Source organism: Sciurus vulgaris (assembly GCF_902686455.1).
Source record: "Sciurus vulgaris genome assembly, chromosome: 8".
NCBI classification, from domain to species: Eukaryota; Metazoa; Chordata; class Mammalia; order Rodentia; family Sciuridae; genus Sciurus; species Sciurus vulgaris.
Genome location: NC_136468.1, coordinates 104,358,531 through 104,377,448, shown reverse-complemented (window position 1 = coordinate 104,377,448; position 18,918 = coordinate 104,358,531). Strand labels below are relative to the sequence as shown.

The following is an 18,918-nucleotide window of genomic DNA, read 5'->3' as shown; positions in this document are numbered from 1 at the left end:
AGTTGCTCATTCTGAATGCCAAATGCCCCAACTTCCATGCATGTCACCAGGAGTCAGCCAAATCACCTTGTGTTTTAAGTCTTGAAATCTCAAAACTCTGGTTCCTTTCTCATTAGAGAGTCACCTAAGCATCCCAGGGTATCAGGAAAAGGGAAGTCGAGGCCCTTGCTGTTGGGGATGTGGATGGATGCAGCCTATGATGGGGCAGGATGAGCCCTGGAGATGGCTCCTGCACAGAGCAGGGAGCTTTCTTCTCCACTCACTGCTCCTATCCCCTGACCTCTGTGAAGCAGCTAGGCTGAGGTCTGAGCCAGAGCCCTGGGCTAGTCCCACTGCTGGTTGTATCCCTCTGTCCTCAATCACATCCTGACCTGCACCTCCCCTGTTTCCTCAGGAATCTTCTGACAGCACCAACACAACCATAGAGGATGAAGATGCTAAAGGTACCTGCCAGAGACCTAGCCCATCCATGCTGGGTTGCTCTTTGGGGTGGGTAGGCCTTCAGAGGGTCCAGTGTCCTGCAACACAGCAGCTCAGGACCTGGTGTCAGAGGCTCCCCAGTGTGGACAGCAGCAACTTTGAGGCTACTGCCAGGCTTCTCAAGCATCCTGTCCAAATGAGGAAGCCATGGCCATGCTTTGGGGCCTGTTCTGTTCTGGGAGCCAGGATCTCAGTTCCCATGGGGAACCAAGCATGAGGATAGAATTTGCTCAAGATGTTGCTCTTCTCTTAAAGTTCCTTAAGCTTGTGATTCCATCCATCTTGCACTGGTGAGTGGCTGGGTGACTGAACCATGTTTCCATTTCCTTTGCTGACCTAGGAGCACCCCCCTGCAGTGGGCTTCGGTGCTATACTCCGATCCCAAAGCTCTTCCTGCAGAGCACAGCCTTGTGTGTTCCCCCAAAGACCTCAAGGCACCTGGCACCATCAAGTGGTCCCCCAGCCTCTCTTCTTCCTTGTTCAACTCCCCAGAATGGGTCTGATTCCTCCAGGCTACCTGTTACATAGTCCATCTGCTGCCCTTAGGATGGCCCCAGGGGTCATATGGGGGTTGCCACTCTGCTCCTGCCCACCCTTCTCAGCTGTGATGTTATCCCTGAATGTCCCTCATACTTCACTGTGAGGTAAGCATAGGGCTTTGAGCTCTGGACACAGGCCAGTGGACATCTATGTCATTCCCCCACAGACTGAAACAGGCCCCAAAGTCAACAGTGTGAAGGCCATCCATACTTCCCTGTGCAAGGTTCTGCCCTCAGTGTGGGGCTGTAAGTCAGGGGCTCAACTCTGCAGGAGATGGGAGAGGACAACAGGACAGGATAAGGCTCAGAGCCAAGGCAGGAAGCCAAGATGGGGCAGGTCCTGGGACTGTAGAACAGGGCTCCTCAGCCTCTCTCACCTCAGCCAAGACAGGCCCAGTGGCCTTAATGCCTTGTGGTGATTGTCACTCCCACTTCCTGGCCTCTGCAGGCCCTGACCAGGGGCCACCAAATGAGTCTTTCTGATCTCAGTGTGTGACCCCAAAGGATGACCCTCTTCACCTCTGTTTACCCTCCAGCTCCCAGCACTGGTCTGGGGTTCCCCTTTCTGGCCCCTTTTGGGTCCTCTGTTGCCGTCTTTCCTAAGTGCCCATGGTCCACCCACCTGCCTCTGTTCACCCCAGTTCCCAGGGTCCCTGATGTCCTGAGTTCGGTGAGGAGAGGCTCGGGAGCCCCAGAAGCTGAGGGGCCCCTGCTCTGCCCATCTTCAACTCCCATTAGCCCCCTGCCAGCCCCATGTAAGTAGCCTGGGCCCTGCTGCTGCGGGGGTCACTTTGAATGGCCTGGCAATCCTCTCTGAGGGGCTACGCAAGAACCAAGGGAGTACTGAGCTTGAACTGATGGTTCTAGCCTGATTCACCGCTTGGCCTCTACATTGGGGCTCCCAGGGCTGCCTCTGCTCAGTGAGTGCCACCTCCATATAAGCCATGGCCAGATGCCTCTGTCCTGTGGGGAAACTGTCCCAGCCCACCTTCCTGCTCAGTCTGCTGCTGGGCAGTCTGGGAGGCCTTGAAGGGTCAGGTCTTGATACCATGGTCTCCAAGAGCAGCCCAAGTATCTCTCTGCCCCACTCTTGGGACTTCTTCTACTGAGATAGTCGCCGGATGGGAAGTCTGACCCCAGGGCCCCACTTCCCTCCCTCCTCTCGGCTCTGCCATCTTCTCATATGTCTGTCTGCCTCGTGTTCATGTCTTGTCTGTTCCATCCCAGCCCCCAGGATCTCTGACATCCTGAACTCGGTGAGAAGGGGCTCAGGAACCCCAGAAGCCGAGGGGCCCCTATCAGCAGGGCCTTCACCCTGCTTGTCTCCAGGTCTTCTAGGCCCACTGCCCACCCCATGTAAGTAGTGGCCTCCAGGCCTGCTGCCTCTGCTGCTGAGGGCTCACTGCGAATGGCCAGCGTTCACAGCTTTCTGCACCTGCTGTGCACGGCCCAGCTCTCCCCAGGCCAGGACGCCCATGGGTATCCAGCCTAGCTGGGCTTCCTGGGGGCACGTGCACTAACTCAGCAAGTCAGCTACCTGGCTTCTGCCTTCAGGGGCCCAGCCTTCTTTGTGGCTCATCTCCCACCCCCTACTCTCCACCTGCACGCCGCCCACCTCGCTCTCAGCTCTAGAGCTCTCCCTCAGAAGGGCCGTCCTACACTTGGGCAGTTGGCCTGGCCCTTCCTTGCCCCCTCAGGTGATCTCTGCTGAGAATTTTCCAGCCTTACCGACTTCACATCTGGTTTACCCTGCCCTGGCCACAGTGTCCAGGAGCCTACTCCCAGGGATGTCTCTGGTTTCCAGTGTACCCTCAAGCCCAGAGCACAATTTCCTCAGCAGGGGATAAGGGTGTTGAGGAAGGTGCTGAAATGGGAACCCCAGCCAGGGTCCCCCACAGTTTCTGGACAGAGATATGACAGAGAGGCTTGGCCTGCCCTGACCTTGGCTGACCACATGGGCCAGGACCACACTTCCTCTTAGATTTCCCTTCCCTAGCCGGGCCTAGTGGCGCATGCCTGTAAGCCCAGAGGCTTGGGAGGCTGAGGTAGGAGGATCATTAGTTCAAACCCTGCAACTCAGCAAGGCACTAAGCAACTTAGTGAGAACTTGTCTCTAAATAAGATATAAAAAATGGCTGATGATGTGGCTCCATGGTTAAGCACCCTTGGGTTCAATCCCTGCCTGGTACCAAAAAACCCCCCAAATCCCCCATTTCTCCCTCATCCATTTTCCCCCCACCTATCAAGCCCTTCCCAAGGGGCAGTTACATGCAGCAATATCCTTTGGCTTCCTTGGGGCCAGGTTGCTTCTCCTTGGAGGGCATCCTCTGCCCATAGCAGCTTTAGCTCATTCCACCTGGATGGACAAAGGCATCCTGGCTCATTTTGGTGCCAAATCCCCATATTCCTTCTGTCCTCCCATGTCCCCATACATCCCCCTATGTCTCCCTTCCATCCCCTACATCTCCCTCTGTCCTCCACTCTGGCTTGGCTCTCAGCCCATAGGTTTCCTTCTTGCATGTCTCCTCACCCCACTGTGTTTACGTCTGTCTGTTCCACTCAGCCCCCAGGATCTCTGACATCCTCAACTCGGTGAGGAGGGGCTCAGGGACCCCAGAAGCTGAGGGCTCCCCGTCAGTGGGCCCCCCACCTTGCCCATCTCCGACTCTCCCTGGCCCCCTGCCCACCCCATGTAAGTAGCACATTGAGTGGCTCTGGAAGCTGCTTGGAGGGCTCAAAGGGGGCAAGCCCCTGCTGTGGTGTGTCACCAACCTGGCTCTGTGAGGGCCAAACTTGTGGAAACATGGGGGACACAGGGTCCCTCTGCTAGGTCATGGAGATTTGTATCAAAGCACGTAAAGAAGTCATTGGGTCTCAGATAATTCAGATTATGGTCATGAAGTGTGTGTGTGTGTGTGTGTGTGCGTGTGTGTGTGTGTGTGTATGCCTGCATATAGGAACATATAGGAAGAGCATCCCAAATGATGGGTTTGTTGCTGACCTTGAGCACTTGCTACCCTGTGGACCATAGCTTTCTTCTGATGGGAAAGTGGGGTGGGCAGCTGCCCCTACAATGCAGGAGGCGGAGGGTCCACTCTTCGGTCAGGGCCCTACATATTGCACAGTTTGCACTCTGGTGAGGGTGGACTTGCTTGGACAGTAAGGCAAGGAAAAGAAACATAGTTCTGTGCTCTGAAAAGTTCTGGCACTCCAGCTGCCCAGCTGGACATCAGGGAGCAGACTTGGGGGGTAGCCAGGGGCAAGAGAGGGCGGGAGAGACGGGCGCAGACTGGGCGGCCTCCCCAGTCTGTCTGCTGACTGCCGGCCAGTGGCCAGTATCACTTACAGGGATGGATGACATCCCAGGGCTGCAGCCGCCACCACCCCCGCCTCCAGGGAGACACGGGACTGGGGGTGGTGCTGAGATGCTGTCAGAGAAGAGGCTGCCGGGCCAGGGGCTCGGCATGGCAGGGCAGTGGCTGGGTGAGTACCTGTGATAGGTGGGCCCTGGGGCCACCCACTCCCTTGTCCTCTGCAGGGCAGACTTGGGGGACTGCTGCAGGTAGCCAGGGAATAGGGGAGGAGACAGTGACCTACAGGAGCAGTGGCCTAAGAGAGTGGGGGTATGCAGCCTGCCATCTCAAAGGGGCTCCAGGTCAGCTGAGGGGATTGGAGATGAGGTGCTGAGGTAAGAGACCAGGATCTTGTTGGTGAGGAAGTCGGGGGTCAAGTGTGGGGTGGACAGTAGGCAGAGCTCATGGGGGAGACACAGGGAGAGGATGGCACTGCTGATGAGCACGAAGTGGGGCTTCTGGGAGTGTTGGCACTCCTTTTGCCTCCATTTCTGCAGCTTCTCATCTGATTTCAAGGAGCCCTGCTGCCCTTATGGAGGGCGAGCTGGGAAGGGGAATTTCCCTGGGGGTCTGCAGTAGGTGGGCGGGTGGGTACCCTAGGTAAGGGCCTGCAGGGAACCCAGGTGACTGAGTCACCCTGGGGGCCATGGCACAGACCTGTTCCTTTAGGGTCTGTTCTCAGCTTGGCTAGAGAGATGGGGCTGCAAGAAAGGGTCTGTGAATGGGACTGGATGGAGAGGTTTGTTTGGCCACCCTGGAAGGGGCTGAGCAGGGCTGGACAGAGTGGGGTGAAAGAAGTCTGGAACTTAGGAAAGAAGGAGGGCACCAGTTGCCAACTCCGGGCCATTCTGCAGGCAGATTTTGAATCCCTCCCTTTCTTAAGAAAGTGCCCACAGGTGTTCTGGTGTGTGAATAGGCAGGTGCCACTGGCCCACCTCAGGCCAGGCCCTCCCACCCTGGTATTCCCTGCACCCTAGGCCTGGCCCCCTAATCAGGGATTATGCCTGAGCTAGGCTGATCCAGGCTGATCCAGGCTGATCCTGGGGCAGCTGCCCTGCCTCCCACCACTGCTGGTTCTGAAGGACAGGGCTTTGAGCCAGCTGTGGTCAGATCCTAAACCAACCCCACTTGGACCCTAGGGGGTTCCCTAGGCTGGTTGGCTTCCTGCAAGAGAGCTGCAGGTAGTGTGAGACCTTGGCTCACCCTAGGCTAGGGAAAACACTCTCAGGCCATACCTTGCCCACCACTTCAGCTAATTCCCTGGAGTTGCTGAGGACAGGGCAGCTTGTCCTTAGCTACAGGCATCATGCCTGGGGTGTCCCTTCATGCCTGGCACCTTACTCCCTCCCTCATGAGTGGTTTCCTTCTCCAGAGACCTGGATATCAAGAATACAAAAGTGCCCACATGCTATTTTGGAAGACAAAGTTGGGACTGGGTTGCATGGGGATCTGAGCAGCAGCCGTTCCTCAGGGCAAAAGTTGTCTGGCCCCAGTTCACAGGTCTAAGCTCCCTACCTGTAGAATGGGCAGGAGGCTCTCACAGCAGAACCTGTCCCCAGGTCTCAGCATAGTTACCACCTCTGACTGGTGCTGTAACCGTGGACCTCCTCTTCTGCCTACTAAACATTTTCTCTTCACATTGACTCCCATTTTTAATTACAGTTTGTTTTAAACTCAATATTCATCAAATGAAAGATTGGTTCCACTTACCACAGTATAAGGTGACAGTAGAATCAAAGCCTGCTGGAAACAAAACAATGTCCTCAATTCTGGTCAGGTTCTGCTCTGTGCTGAGGGCCTGCTGTGGAGGAGGAGGGCAGATCACTCTGTTAAAAGCTCTGTTCAAAAGGGGATTATGGGGAGAGTGCTTGCCTTGTAAGCACAAGGCCCTGGGTTCAATCCCCAGCACTGCAAAAAAAAAAAAAAAAAAAAAAGGGGGAGGGATTATCAAAAAGGGGGAGGTGCTGGACAGTGGAAGGCAGTGGGGACAGCCCAGGGGGTGAGACTGAGGAAGGAGTTGGTTGCAGGTCCAGGAGAGCTCAGACCTGAAGTGCTTAGACACCTCCAGAAAGAACAGGGGCATGATGGACACTTAGAATTTTGCAAACCAGGTGGGGGTGGGCACTGCTTTGGGACCTGAAACATCAGATGTTGCCCTGGGGTCCAGATGTTAAGAACCAGAATAGCTGTTGCATGTTTGGGACAGAGTCCTGGTACTCCCCTAGAGTTGGGCAGGTAGGTGTGGGACTGAGCACAGGAACTGGAGGAGAAGGGGTTTCTGGACCTCACAGCCTACTCCTCCTAGAGGCCAGTTTTCTAGTTGATCATGTGAGTAGTGGGATTAGGCATCTGCTGTGGGATTCCCCTGAACACCACAGTGATATGATCTAGACACAAAGTCAGGCAAGAAACGGAACCAGAACGATGGCACAGTACAGCTGGGTTAGGAGAGAGGGCTTTGCCAAGATAGGGGCAGACAAAAAGTGTGCATTCATGTGCACACATACAAACATGTACCCACAGACACAGCATATGGTCACTCATATGCCCTGTGTGCACAAATATACACATATGCATGTGTGCACATGTATACACACGCTCACATCCACACTTGTGCGTTCCCATGTGTGCATTTGTAGCATGTGTGCACATGCAGACATTGAATGAATGCTACCTGCATACACAAGCATGTGTGCACACGTGTACATGCTCACACATGAATGCACCCAACTCCTCAAAGATGCCAATGAGCAACTTCTGCCATCACTGGCCAGGTGCTCAAACAGGGATAGCTCATATGTTCCCAGACAGACACACATGCCTTATGCCAGTACATGTGGTCACACGTGGGCTACTGTGTAGCAGGCAGCATCTCTGCAGTGGTGGATTCAGCTCTCCTCCCTGCCTCCCAGGAAGGCACCTGGGCAGGTGTGAGTTCCCCTATGGCCCAAAGGTGCTACAAGGATTTCAATAGGCAGCCCTGCCACAGGGTATTATTCTGTTTTCTTCCATCTTTAAAAACTTTACAACCGGGTGTGGTGGTGCACACCTGTAATCCCAGCATCTGGGAGACTAAGGCAGGAATTCAAAGCCAGCTTTAGTAAGAGCGAGGTGCTAAGCAAGTCAGTGAGACCCTGTTTCTAAATGAAATACAAAATAGGGCTGAGAGTGTGGCTCGATGGTCAAGTGCCCCTGAGTTCAACCTCTGGTAACTCCTCCCCACATAAAAAGGGCAACTTTACAATAAATTGTAATTAAAGCAGCAGAGGGGCTTCCAGTTGAGTGCTCTAAAGGTTAGGGAGCCTCTCCAGAGACCTAGGGCCAGCACCCAGGAGAAGTATCAGCCAGGAAAAGTATCACATCTGAGGCCAATTGGGATGGAACGGTCTGTAGGGACACCAGCCCAGGACTAGGACAATAAACAGGCAGAGCCTCAGGCTGTGGCTTCCAGAGAGAAGCAGGATGTGGGGTAGCCACAGACTACATATCTTTCCCTCTAGATTCCTGGACCATCTTGCCCCTCAGCCTTTGCTCAGAAGCCTCTCACTCTCCAGGGACCCTAGAGTCATTTCCTGAGCCTGCTGATGGCTGTTCCTGCCTGGTGCTGCGAACTCTTAGTAACTTATCACCCTCACCCTCTGCCAAAAAGTTGTTGGAGGAAGGAAGTACTAAGATGACAAGGCACAGGTGGATGATGGAGCAGGCGGATAGGAAAGCCCGGGGGTAGGACCCACGGAGACAGGAGGGCCATGGTGGGATGAGTTTTGAGCAAGGTTGCTTGCTCCTTTTCTGTATTTTCCAGATATTTGTAATATGGATGAAGTATTTCTGTCATTTAAAAACATTTTATTTAAAGAAAAACAAGATTGAGCTGTTGCACTTGGAAATGAGGACGCCATTGATGACTGTGGAGGGAGTGGTGTGATCAGGACAGTTGGGGCACAGGTGGCAGGGCCTGGGAGTCCTTTCTAGGATGGAGAGGCAGGAGCCAGGGTGGGAGCTGCCACATGGATGCAGCCTGCAGCTCAAGCTCCACCCAGGTCCCTCACCTTGCTCTGTTGGGATGGTATCCAGGGTTGGGACAGACCAGTGCCCAGTGGTCATCCCAGTGTTTCCCTGCAGCCCGGAAGCAGGAGATTATCAAGACCACAGAGCAGCTCATTGAGGCCGTCAACAACGGTGACTTTGAAGCCTATGCGTGAGTCTCTGGGGGGCTAGGGTGGGGGGCTGTTGAGGAGGATGGAAGACTGGGCCCCTCCTCACTTGGGTTTGCCCCCCAGGAAAATCTGTGACCCAGGCCTGACCTCATTTGAGCCTGAAGCTCTGGGCAACCTGGTCGAAGGGATGGACTTCCACAGATTCTACTTTGAGAACCGTGAGTGTGGGAACTGGGGTGAGCATGGGGGTGTGGCACCTTCAGGGAAGTGCCTCACTCAGGTGCAGGGCTGTGGCCAACTATGGAATCATCCCTTGAAGGGGAGCCTAGGTGGTGGGGGTAGAGAGCCAGGTGTGCAGGGCAGGTGCAGGAGTGTAGGAGGATGGTGGGACATGCAGAGAAGGGGAACTGCAGGAGGGGCTATGGTTGGAGGACCCATGGGTGGGCAACATGAGGATACTGGGAATCCTCAGTGCCAAGTCCCCACCTGCCTGCAGTGCTGGCCAAGAACAGCAAGCCGATTCACACGACCATCCTGAACCCACACGTGCACGTCATTGGAGAGGACGCAGCCTGCATCGCCTACATTCGCCTCACGCAGTACATCGATGGGCAGGGCCGGCCCCGTACCAGCCAGTCTGAAGAGACACGTGTGTGGCACCGCCGTGATGGCAAGTGGCAGAATGTGCACTTCCACTGCTCGGGCGCACCTGTGGCCCCACTGCAGTGAGGTGAGTGGCCCTTGGGGACAATGGCCAGCAGTGTGGCAGGGCACACCCTCAAGGCTGGGAACTGATAAGGCCTGAGAAACGTTGCAGGCCAGAACTTGGTGGGTCATGGGTGAAGGAGCTCCCTAGCTCCACCCATCAGGACTGTTAGTGCCTCATGCTGGGGTCACCTAGGTGGTGGACACTGGGCCCAAAACCCAGGTAGCAATTGGGTCTGGAGCCTGGAGCCCTCTCCTGGCCAGGTCCCTTTCTGAACATTAACTTGCCCACTCCCTGTGAGGGCCTTCTTTGCAGACAGCAAAGCTTGGGGGCCTGGGGTAGGGGCGGGGTGCTGAGGAAGGTGACCCACCCCTTGTTTCAGAGCTGTGCCTGTTTCACCGGACAGAGTTGGTGTTTGGAGCCCGGCCGCCCTCGGGCGCACGGCCTGCCTGTCGCATGTTTGTGTCTGCCTCGCCCCCTCCCCTGGTGCCTGTGTCTGCAGAAAACAAGACCAGACGTGATTTGTTTTTAAAAATAAGATGACGACAACGACAACCACACACACAAAAATTGACATCGGATGAAATGGGAAAAGAAAAAAAATTACTAAACTAAAGAAAGGAAAAGCTGTAAAAATCTGGCATTTGTGGGGCTGCCCCCCACCCAAGCTCCACGTGTGTCCGTTGCGCTCCTGGCCTTGGGGAGCCCTTGGGGCATGAACATACCCACGAGGCCCCCGTGCGTGCTGAACGGTGTTAGTCTGTAGGTATCGCACTCACCCACACCTCAGGCGTCTGCATCCTCCCGCCAACGCATGGGCTCTGTGTGCTGCCTGGCTGTTGTGGTGTCAGGTGTCTTGGGGAGGGCTGTGGGGCCACTGGGCTGCCTCCTTTCCCGCTAGTCGTGCCTGAGAGTTGCTGCTGTTCCTGCTTTCCCTTCCCTTCCCTCATCCCTGTGAAGGGCTGGGTGTGGGCTTCCTCAAGTCACTATCCAGCATGGATGGCCCCTCGCCCCTTGAGCGTGCAGACCACCGCCCCCAAGGCCACCAGAAAAGCCTCAAGGGCCCTGGGATCCAGCTCGGGTCCTCTGGGGAGTGAGGTGTGGAGGGGTAAAATTTGCCTCCAGGCCTTGTGCCTGAAGAGGATACTTTGGCTGCAGCTCTGATCTGCCCAGCTGTGGAGAGGGAACTCAGAGGCTGGCCTCCCTGTTGTTCAGGGCACTTGTCCCTTCCCTGCTAGCCAGCAGCAGAGCAACAATGGCTCTCCCTCAGCCTGGGCAGCTCCTTCCTGTGCAGCTGGGAGCAGACCTTATCAAGGACTGTGGGTCTGGAGTTCCTGATGGACCATAGATGCTGGGAGCAGGCCAGGCTGCATCTGGGGTGTTTGCCTGCTGAGATGGGGAGCTGGGGGTTCAGGGCTGGGTTGAGTGACACAGCAAGTTTTAAAGAGAGGTCAGAAGGTGGGGGCTGCTGAGCTTCTGCCTGGGCAGGGGCCTGAGTAGTTGTTTGCTGAAGTAGGAGTACTTTCATAACCTGGGCCTGAAGCAGAAGCCACTGCGGGAGCCATCCAGGAGCATGTGGAAAGCTAAGGGTGGTTGGGGCTGTGGTTTGTGAGGTTCTTCCAGGTGCATCCTTCCAGGGATGCAGCCTAGAGAGGTTAGGCTGGGGGCAGAGACATATGGGTGTGGGGCTAGACACTGATGGGTGGAGGGGAGGGTTCCTAGGGACAATATGCTGCCTCCAGGGGCCGGTGGTGCTCCCAGGTGTGGTTGCCTGGGCTCACTGTGAGGTGGTCCCGGCCCCTCGTGATGGTGGGCGCCACAGCAAGGCTGAAGACAGAATCCCAGGGCAGTTGGGCCAGGGAAGGTGGGTCTGAAGCCAGGTTGGGTAGGAGTGGGTAGGAGCCTTGAGTGCAGAAGTACAAGGGCCTCCACCCCAATGCTACCCACCTTCAATTCACATCATTTTTCAATAAGGATTTTCTTTATCCCCCACAAATCAAGTCAAGGGAGGGGCGCAGAATGGGGGACAGGACACAGGATCCTAAACTCCAAGGGGACTGTCCACCCATGGACACTCAGTGGACACCACCTTTCGTCCATGCTGTGCCCAGGACAGCTGTCCCCATCCATGGACACAGGGTAAACATCTGCCAGGCTCCGCGCGAGTGGCTCAGGCCACAGGACAGCGGCAGGGCTTGCCATGGACAGCGTGCAGCCCCGCGGCCGACCACCCTGGCGTCCTGGGGCCTCCTCCCCTCCTCTCCTACTCACCTTGTTATCTCCACGGAGCTGCCTGTCTGGGATAATTTGGGGATCTTTTTTTTCTGGGGGATAATTCTTTTGCATGACCCTCTCTAAAGAGCAGGGCACACCTGCTCTGCTAGCTAGGTGTTTGCGGGTGGTGGCTTTGGCCGCTGGCCAGTGCTGCAGGGAGTCACTGCCCACAGTGCTGGCAGCCCCTTCCTCTTCTCTCTTTTTGCTGAGTTTCATTGTCTTTTCTTTCTGAGCCTTGTAGGTGTAAAAAAATTATTTTGTTCTGTCTCGGGAAACTGCAAATAAAAGAAAAACAGGACAAACTGCTTCAACTACAGCTGGGTGCTTTATGCTGGGACCCTGCCCCACTCTTGGCCCCACAGTATAGACCCACACCCACTCCTTGGCCCTGACCTGGCTCAGGCCCCTCCCCTGATGTTGCAGGGGGGTGGGGGCCTGAGTCCCTCTAGGGTGGCTAGTGGGTCATAGCAACAGCTGTCTTCATCCCTGCATATGGTTCTCTCAAGTCCTCTGGGCTCCAAGCTGTCCAGCCTGGACAAAAGGCCTCCATCCCCAATGCCCTGACCTCCCTCCTTACCACAGTGGCCTATAAAGATGAGGCAGGAAGGGCAGCTTCTTGGCAGGAAGAAGCCCCATGACCAGGATCCTAGTGTCCCATTGGGTTTTTCCTTATACCTTCACGCCATTTGACACACATTGGTTATTCTGGATGTGAGGACATGTGCCCACCACAGCCATGCCCTGTTCCCATGGATTATGCAAACATGACACTCAGATCAGCATGGACATCAGGCAGATGCTATACTCAGAAGGCTTCATACAGAGGCTACAACCTGGAGTCCAGTCCAGAAATCTAGGGTGGGAGCAGAGGGCTGTCAGGAGACAACCCAGGAGCAGCCAAGGGCCCAGGCCAACATAGCCAGGTGCTGAGGAGTCTGTGGGTTGACCTGGGTGCAAAGGGGAAATGTTCCCTTCCCACGCCTTAGCCCTACATCTCCAGTCAAAGTACAGAGCAAACCCCTTTCTGTGAAAACTCTGCCAGGACTTTCCTGTCCCCAGGCTCTATCCAAATGTCCCTCAGCTTCCCACTATTCCCCATGACTCAGGCGCAAAGCCTGCCAGGGCCTGCCTCAGGAATACTAGCCCCAGCCTATGCTTCCAGAGCTCTGTGGATCTTTCTCCTGCTTTGACACCCTTGTTTCCCAGACACACCCTGGACAGTCCTTGCAGGTCCTCCACACACATCTTCATGTTTCCATGGCCACCTGCTCAGTGCAGCCTAACCCCACTCCCCTCTATTTCTGCATCCCAGGACCTGTCTGTGATGCCCTGTTCCTTATACCTTGTGCATTCTAGGACAGAAGCATTGGCTTCAAAACAATCCCAGACACCAAACACACCTTATCCTTGGGTCCAGATAACTGTGTGTGTGTGGTACTGGGGATTAAACTCAGGACCCTGTGCATGCTAGAAAAGTGCTCTACCACTCAGCTACATCCCCAGCCCTTTTTAAACATTTTTAATTTTCAGACAGGGTTTCATTTAGTTGCCCAAGCTGGCCTTGGAACATGTGGTCCTCCAGCCTCAGTCTCCTAAAAAACTAGGATTTCAGGTGTGTGCCACCATTCCTGGCACCAAGTAACTTCTGATAAGACCAGTGGCCCTAAACCATCAGTCTTGTCCAGTAGCTCCCGAGGGGCCTAAGGGGGTCCCCAGAACTGGCCAAACTTTGTTATTTCCTAGATCCTGAGCATTTGGTTACAGACCCCATTGCTTAGTGAGGAGGCCCTTGATGTCAACTTTTTGGTCCCTGTGGGCTACACCTGGTCAGAAGTTCTTGGGTACATGAGCAGCAGGAGGCAGATAATAACAGCGAGTGCAAAAAAAAAAAAAAAAACTAGGCCAGTGCCTACAGGTGCTACAGTGATGGCACAGTATCTAGGGCTTTGCTCACTTATCAGCTGTAATCAGAGGAACATTTCCAGGCCAGGTCTTCCTCAGGAAGGCTGCATGCTATAGATCCTGGGCCTCCAACATGCATTATTCCTGAGGCCTTTTTGCAAGATGCCAGCAGGGCAGCTCTGATGGGGTTTTAGGAACAGCACCCAGGGCTAACTACGTTGGGTAGGGCTGAGTACTACAGGCAGGGACACCTGAGTGAGAGGCATTTCTTTCATCACTTTTTTTTTTTTTTTTTTTTTTTTTTGGTACTGGGGTTTGAACCCAGGGGCACCTTACTACTGAGCTGCATCCACAGTGCCCCCTCCCATCCAGGCTCAGGTTAGCCCAAGCTATGACAGTTCCCCTGATCAGGTATACTGGGTCCAGGACTGCTTCCAGGCCAGGCAGAGGAGGTCTCTGTTCACAAGTAGCACAAGTACATGCTGAAAGCAAAGCTTGGCCTGCCTGCTCAGAGACCTAATCAGACTGCAGAGGCTTCAGAACTCCAATGACCAGTAGCTGAGATGACTCCAAACTCAAGATCAGATTAAAGACTTGAATCTTCACATCCCAACCTGCTGAGGTCAACTTTGCTCCTCATGGAGGATTCCCCATGTCCTGGAGAAGTTTCCACATGTGCTGGGTGGGAAACCGAGTGGTCTCAGATACTCTGGAAGGGATGAAAGGCCTGTGTGAGTTAGAGCCTCCTCCCCAGGATTCTGTAGCTAAGAAGTAGCTTTCCCCATCTGGGAATCCTGATCAGTTAAGACCAGAGAACAGGATTCAGAGGCAACAGGCTTCTACTCCAGGGTTCCCTCACCTGGTTAATGGCAAAACAAAAAACAAAAAAACAAGACAAAGCAGTATGGTCCCTCCTAGAAAGGTGTGGAGAATGGTTAAGGCACTGGGCCTGGACCTGCCTCTTCTGGACATGATCCTAGCACCCCCAGGTACACAGCTCCTGGCTTTTCCCCCCAGGGGCTAAAAAAAGGGTACCCTTTGAAGCTCAAACAAAGCACAGGACCACTTTGGAATTTCAAAAGACAACTTTATCTAGACAGGAACCTCTCAAACAGAACACAGAGAAGTTAGGCAGTAGTTATTAAAATACACTCTTGCCGAATGATTTAACATTAGAACACAACAGAGAGCAGGGAAATGTGGGATAAGCCATCCACCCATCCAAGAGTCTGAGTCACTCACCCACTGTTACCCTGCTGAAAGGTAGCCCCATGTGGGTGACAGTCTCCCCTCCTCTCCCCAATCTCACACCTCTGCCGCCTACCCACACTCCTTCCTAGCATCCTTCAGAGCAGGAAGGGGAAAGAGGCACCATCCTATTTCTTCTCTTTTGGGGTCCAGGCCCACTTCACTCCACTTCAGGTACCAGGAAGCAGGCTAGGTCTATGTCTTCCAGGGGCCACTGGACTGAGGATGTCTATGGCAGTAGGAAAAGGATATAGGCAGGCCACTCCAGGGGAGACCAAAGCCCTTTGGCCAACAGTGCCCAGAGAAAAAGGGCTGTAGCTGGTAAACCAAACAGGGGATAGGGATCTCAAAACACACAGCAGACCCCACCCTGCCACCCAACCTCCACCCACATGCAGGCTCCCAGAGCAGCAGGGCACTCATAGTAAGGCTCCTGAGGATGAGATGACACTGGTTCAATACTTGTAGATGATATCATCCCAGTAAGGGCTTCTGTCAGGACAGGAACCCATAGTGTACTTTGAGCAGGCATCTTGAGCACGGTGGGGCATGAAGAGGCAGTTTCGTACCTAGCACATCCTAGGACCACCCCTGGACTATTCCAGCCTGGTTCCACGGCTGGACCTCAAGGCCAAGGTGGCTCCTGCTAAAGGCAGACACCAGTTCAGACCAATCCTGTAGCTGCCTGTGACCAGGAGGGGGCTCACAGGTCAGTATAATTCCCACCACAGGAAGTTCAGGTGGGTGCTGGGAGGCATCAGGCTGTTGGCACCTCCTCCTGGTATCCACAGGAAAGACTTGTTTAGGCGTGCAGGCCCCAGGCAGTTGCCAAGACAGTCTTGTAGTGAAGAGGCAAATAAAAACCAGTTTTGAAAGCACCCACTGCTTTGATCCTAATGTTCAAAGTCAAATTCCAAGTCAAGGCAGGTATGCCTCCATGTTGAGCAGCTGAGGGCACCAGTGTCTGGATCTTCGCCAAAATGGGCTCTACCAGCTGACCATGCTAACACCAGGAGAAGAGTCCCCTTTCCTAGCCTAATCTTCAGCCTGCTAGATGGAAGAACCACAATCTTCATATACTGCCTATCTCAGGCACTTCCAGACATCTCCCAAAAGTTACATTTAGCGTACTGGGTAAAAGACGTTTAGATGGGTCCTGCCCTTGGTGGAAGCCAATCCTCGCAGAAAGACAAGCTGAACAACGGGCTCATAAATTTGTGAGACTTAGCAACCCCCTCACAGGCTTTGGGCCTGAATTGCTGGCCTACCACCTGGTGCTGGCCACTGTGGTAGGGCAGATTCACCCCAATCCCCATGGTGCCCAAGGAGAGGATTTCCCCAAGTGTTCAAATTCTGCCCACCCCAGCCCTATCACCAGGGACCCCTCCCCCACCCCGCTTATTGAAGAGTTAATATCATTAATGCAAAAATGAAATCCAGAGGCATACTGAGGATCAATAAAGAGCTGGCTTTGAATTCCCTCCCACAGAGCCTTCTGGGGTTAGCTGAAAATGAGCCCTTCAGCATCTATGGGAGACACTCAGAGTTTATGGTTTCATTTTCCCAAAAATACACCTTTGGGGGCCTCAAACTCTTTCTAAAAATCACAACCAGACATACGAACTTGAATGTTCCCCACCCTTCCACCATCCCTTGTTTCTTCTGGGAAACTCCAAAATAAAAATGGCCAGTCTGGACAGCTCCAGGTCCTCTTCTTGGACATCTCTTCTTCCTCGGGACTGCAGTTCTGATGTGAGTGATGGTGACGATCCAGCGCCGGCCTCCATGGGCTGCATCACATGATTGCACAGCATGAATTTTGTTTCCGGGCCTTGAAAGAAACAAAGAGGAACTGAAGGGGCTGAGGAGGGTAGGAGTCCCAATCTCAGCAGGTGTCAGATGGCAGATGAGACTCTGAGGCAGTCCAACAGAGAAATATGAGATGGGAGGGAGGGAAAGAGACACCAGGACTCTGCTCAAGGCCTCAAGGGAATCTGCTACCAGTAGTCCACAACCAGTTTCCAGTGCTAGTCTGGGATCCTTACCTCTCTATCTTTTTTTTTTTCCAATACCCTACTAATGATACCAAAAAGTAGACAAAATTCCTATTAGGCCAGGTATAAGCAAAAAACCAACAATGCAAATTAGATTGGCTGAAAAATCTCAATTTCCCCTACTCTTGTCTTCCAACAATGCTATCTGACCATACTGGTAGCATTCCTTCCCAAAGAATGACCTTCCAGAGAACAGATATAGTCCTCACTCATGTTTGTAAATGACTGTTACCCTTTCTCTCCTGTTTTCTGGTCATAAATTGTCCTCCCAACCCCACTGGCCACCTCCCTCCAATGTGTACACAAAAGTAAATGTGTGTGCAAAGACTAGGGAGACTCATCTCTACTACTATTCAACAAAGGGCCAAAAGTTCTATATCCACTCAGGGAGACATGAGCACTGTTCTGAAAGAAAAGAGGCAGTCATCAGGGGCCATCCTGCCAATGAAACAGCTCTGCCAAAGGGAAAAGCACCTCAGAAGGGGGAGATGCTGGCAGCTCTATTTTGCCCAATTGCTTAGCCACAGAGGAAGGAGGGCAAACTCCTGATCATAAGAACTGGAACCAATATGGGTTCAGAAAGCAGCCACACGCAGTCTCAGAAGCAGCGCAAAGAGACTGCCTAAGTGCCTAAGTGAACCTGCTGCTATTAAGGGGGCCTGGGAAGCTGTAGGTAAGTACCAAGGACTGAAACCTATATCCACCCTGATTAAAAGACCTAAGAAGGGTCTGACCATAGTGGAGAATGCCAGAAGAAACAAGCTGCAACAGCACAGTAGGAGAAGCCCAGGAGAGCCACACAGCAGCTACTCACAGTTTTATAGAAGGCTTTGGACTGTGTTCCCAGTACTTCTGATTTGGACACCAAGTCATCAAGCTTCTCGCCTCGTTCTAACAAAGACTCCATGGTATTATGCTGGACAAAAGAGAGAAGAGAACTCTTTGCTCTGTTCGGTAAGCAACTATTGACAAGGGACTTTGTGGAAGTACTATGGCTGGGGAAGCACCACCTCTTCAACACAACACTATCTCTAAGTGTTATGACTAGGTCTCAGAACAGTTACTACCCCAGTGGATGAAACAGGACCTGGTGGCATTCCCACAGAATCTAGTTCTCCCAGAGACAAAAACACCCCCCCAAACTGTTCCCAGCACAGACTTGGGTAAGCACTGATTTAGGAAAGCTCACTCATATGCTTATTTATATTTATACATTACTGTATGGGCACACATGGTTGTATGGGGCTGGGGGATATTCTATGGGAAGAGAAAACCACAGCTAGGCAATATGTGCCTGTACTGAATTGGATAGTGGCCCCCCAAAATTTATGTCTACCCAGAACCTCTGAATGTGACCTTATTTGGAAAGAGTCTTTGCGAATGTCACCAGTTAGGATAAGGGCATGATAAATTAGGGTGGGTCCTTAATTTAATGACTGGTATTCTTATTAAGGGGGGGGGGGGAAGGCAGACACAGGGAAGGCCATGTAACAACAGCAGCAAAGACTGGAGCAATGAAAGTACCAATAATCTAAGGAACATTGAGAATTGCCAGCAGCCACAAGATCCAGGAGGAACAAGACCTAGAACAGACCCTTCAGAGTCTCCAGAAGAAAACAGCAGCCTACACCTGGATTCCAGAACTGTGAGAAAATACATTTCTGTTACTCTGAGTTATCCAGTTTGTTGGTATTTATTAACAGCAGCTGCAAGAAACTAGCAAGGTAGTAAAACTGTGCTGCCTTGATCCAGGAGCCACAAAGAGCTCCCATGCACAAGAGATGAAGCAAGTCCAAACTGAGATGTCCTTCAAGTACAAACACACAAGGTTGTAGAGACAGGCTCAGGATACATCACACCCTCTCAGGGACTTTTTATACTCACTACACGTTTAAAAGATAATATCTGGATATATTGGTTAAATAGAAAATATTAATAAAATAAATTTCAATGACTCTCCTTGTCATTTTAAAACATGGCTCCTATCAAACTCTGAATTACACATGACTCATGTATATAGAGTGTCTACTGGATAGTATCATGATAGAACATATCCTGCTTTTCTAAATATCATCACTCTGCACTTAGGAAAAAAGAACACTGGTCCCTTTTTAAAGGGTTATAGGAATGAATGCTCTCACAACGGCTAGCAAAGAAGCAGAGCTCAACTTCCTCCCCAGACAGCCACTGTTAAGACAGCTGCAT

General features: G+C 53.0%; 2 protein-coding genes across 35 annotated transcripts in view; one reads left to right on the top strand and one right to left on the bottom strand.

Moving 5' to 3' along the window:
• CAMK2B (calcium/calmodulin dependent protein kinase II beta) overlaps positions 1-11,815 on the top strand; it is a 99,414-nt gene extending 87,599 nt beyond the window's left edge. For 15 of the 27 annotated variants that reach the window (XM_079150751.1, XM_079150738.1, XM_079150735.1 and 12 more), the window contains 8 exons: positions 395-443; positions 1,661-1,774; positions 2,247-2,375; positions 3,583-3,711; positions 8,495-8,570; positions 8,653-8,747; positions 9,026-9,259; positions 9,618-11,815. In XM_079150751.1, coding sequence (XP_079006877.1) covers positions 395-443; positions 1,661-1,774; positions 2,247-2,375; positions 3,583-3,711; positions 8,495-8,570; positions 8,653-8,747; positions 9,026-9,258 — 825 coding nt within the window. In that variant the 3' untranslated portion in view covers position 9,259; positions 9,618-11,815. The remainder of the gene's footprint in view (positions 1-394; positions 444-1,660; positions 1,775-2,246; positions 2,376-3,582; positions 3,712-8,494; positions 8,571-8,652; positions 8,748-9,025; positions 9,260-9,617) is intronic. The other 12 variants (XM_079150747.1, XM_079150749.1, XM_079150748.1 and 9 more) reach the window with 2 other exon arrangements.
• A 2,662-nt stretch (positions 11,816-14,477) lies between these two features.
• The window catches only part of YKT6 (YKT6 v-SNARE homolog), a 55,943-nt gene continuing 51,502 nt past the window's right edge, over positions 14,478-18,918 (bottom strand). For 6 of the 8 annotated variants that reach the window (XM_079150771.1, XM_079150770.1, XM_079150777.1 and 3 more), the window contains 2 exons: positions 17,528-17,629; positions 14,478-16,490 (listed from right to left, as the gene is read on the bottom strand). In XM_079150771.1, the coding sequence (XP_079006897.1) occupies positions 16,455-16,490; positions 17,528-17,629 (138 nt within the window). In that variant the 3' untranslated portion in view covers positions 14,478-16,454. The remainder of the gene's footprint in view (positions 16,491-17,527; positions 17,630-18,918) is intronic. The other 2 variants (XM_079150774.1, XM_079150776.1) reach the window with 1 other exon arrangement.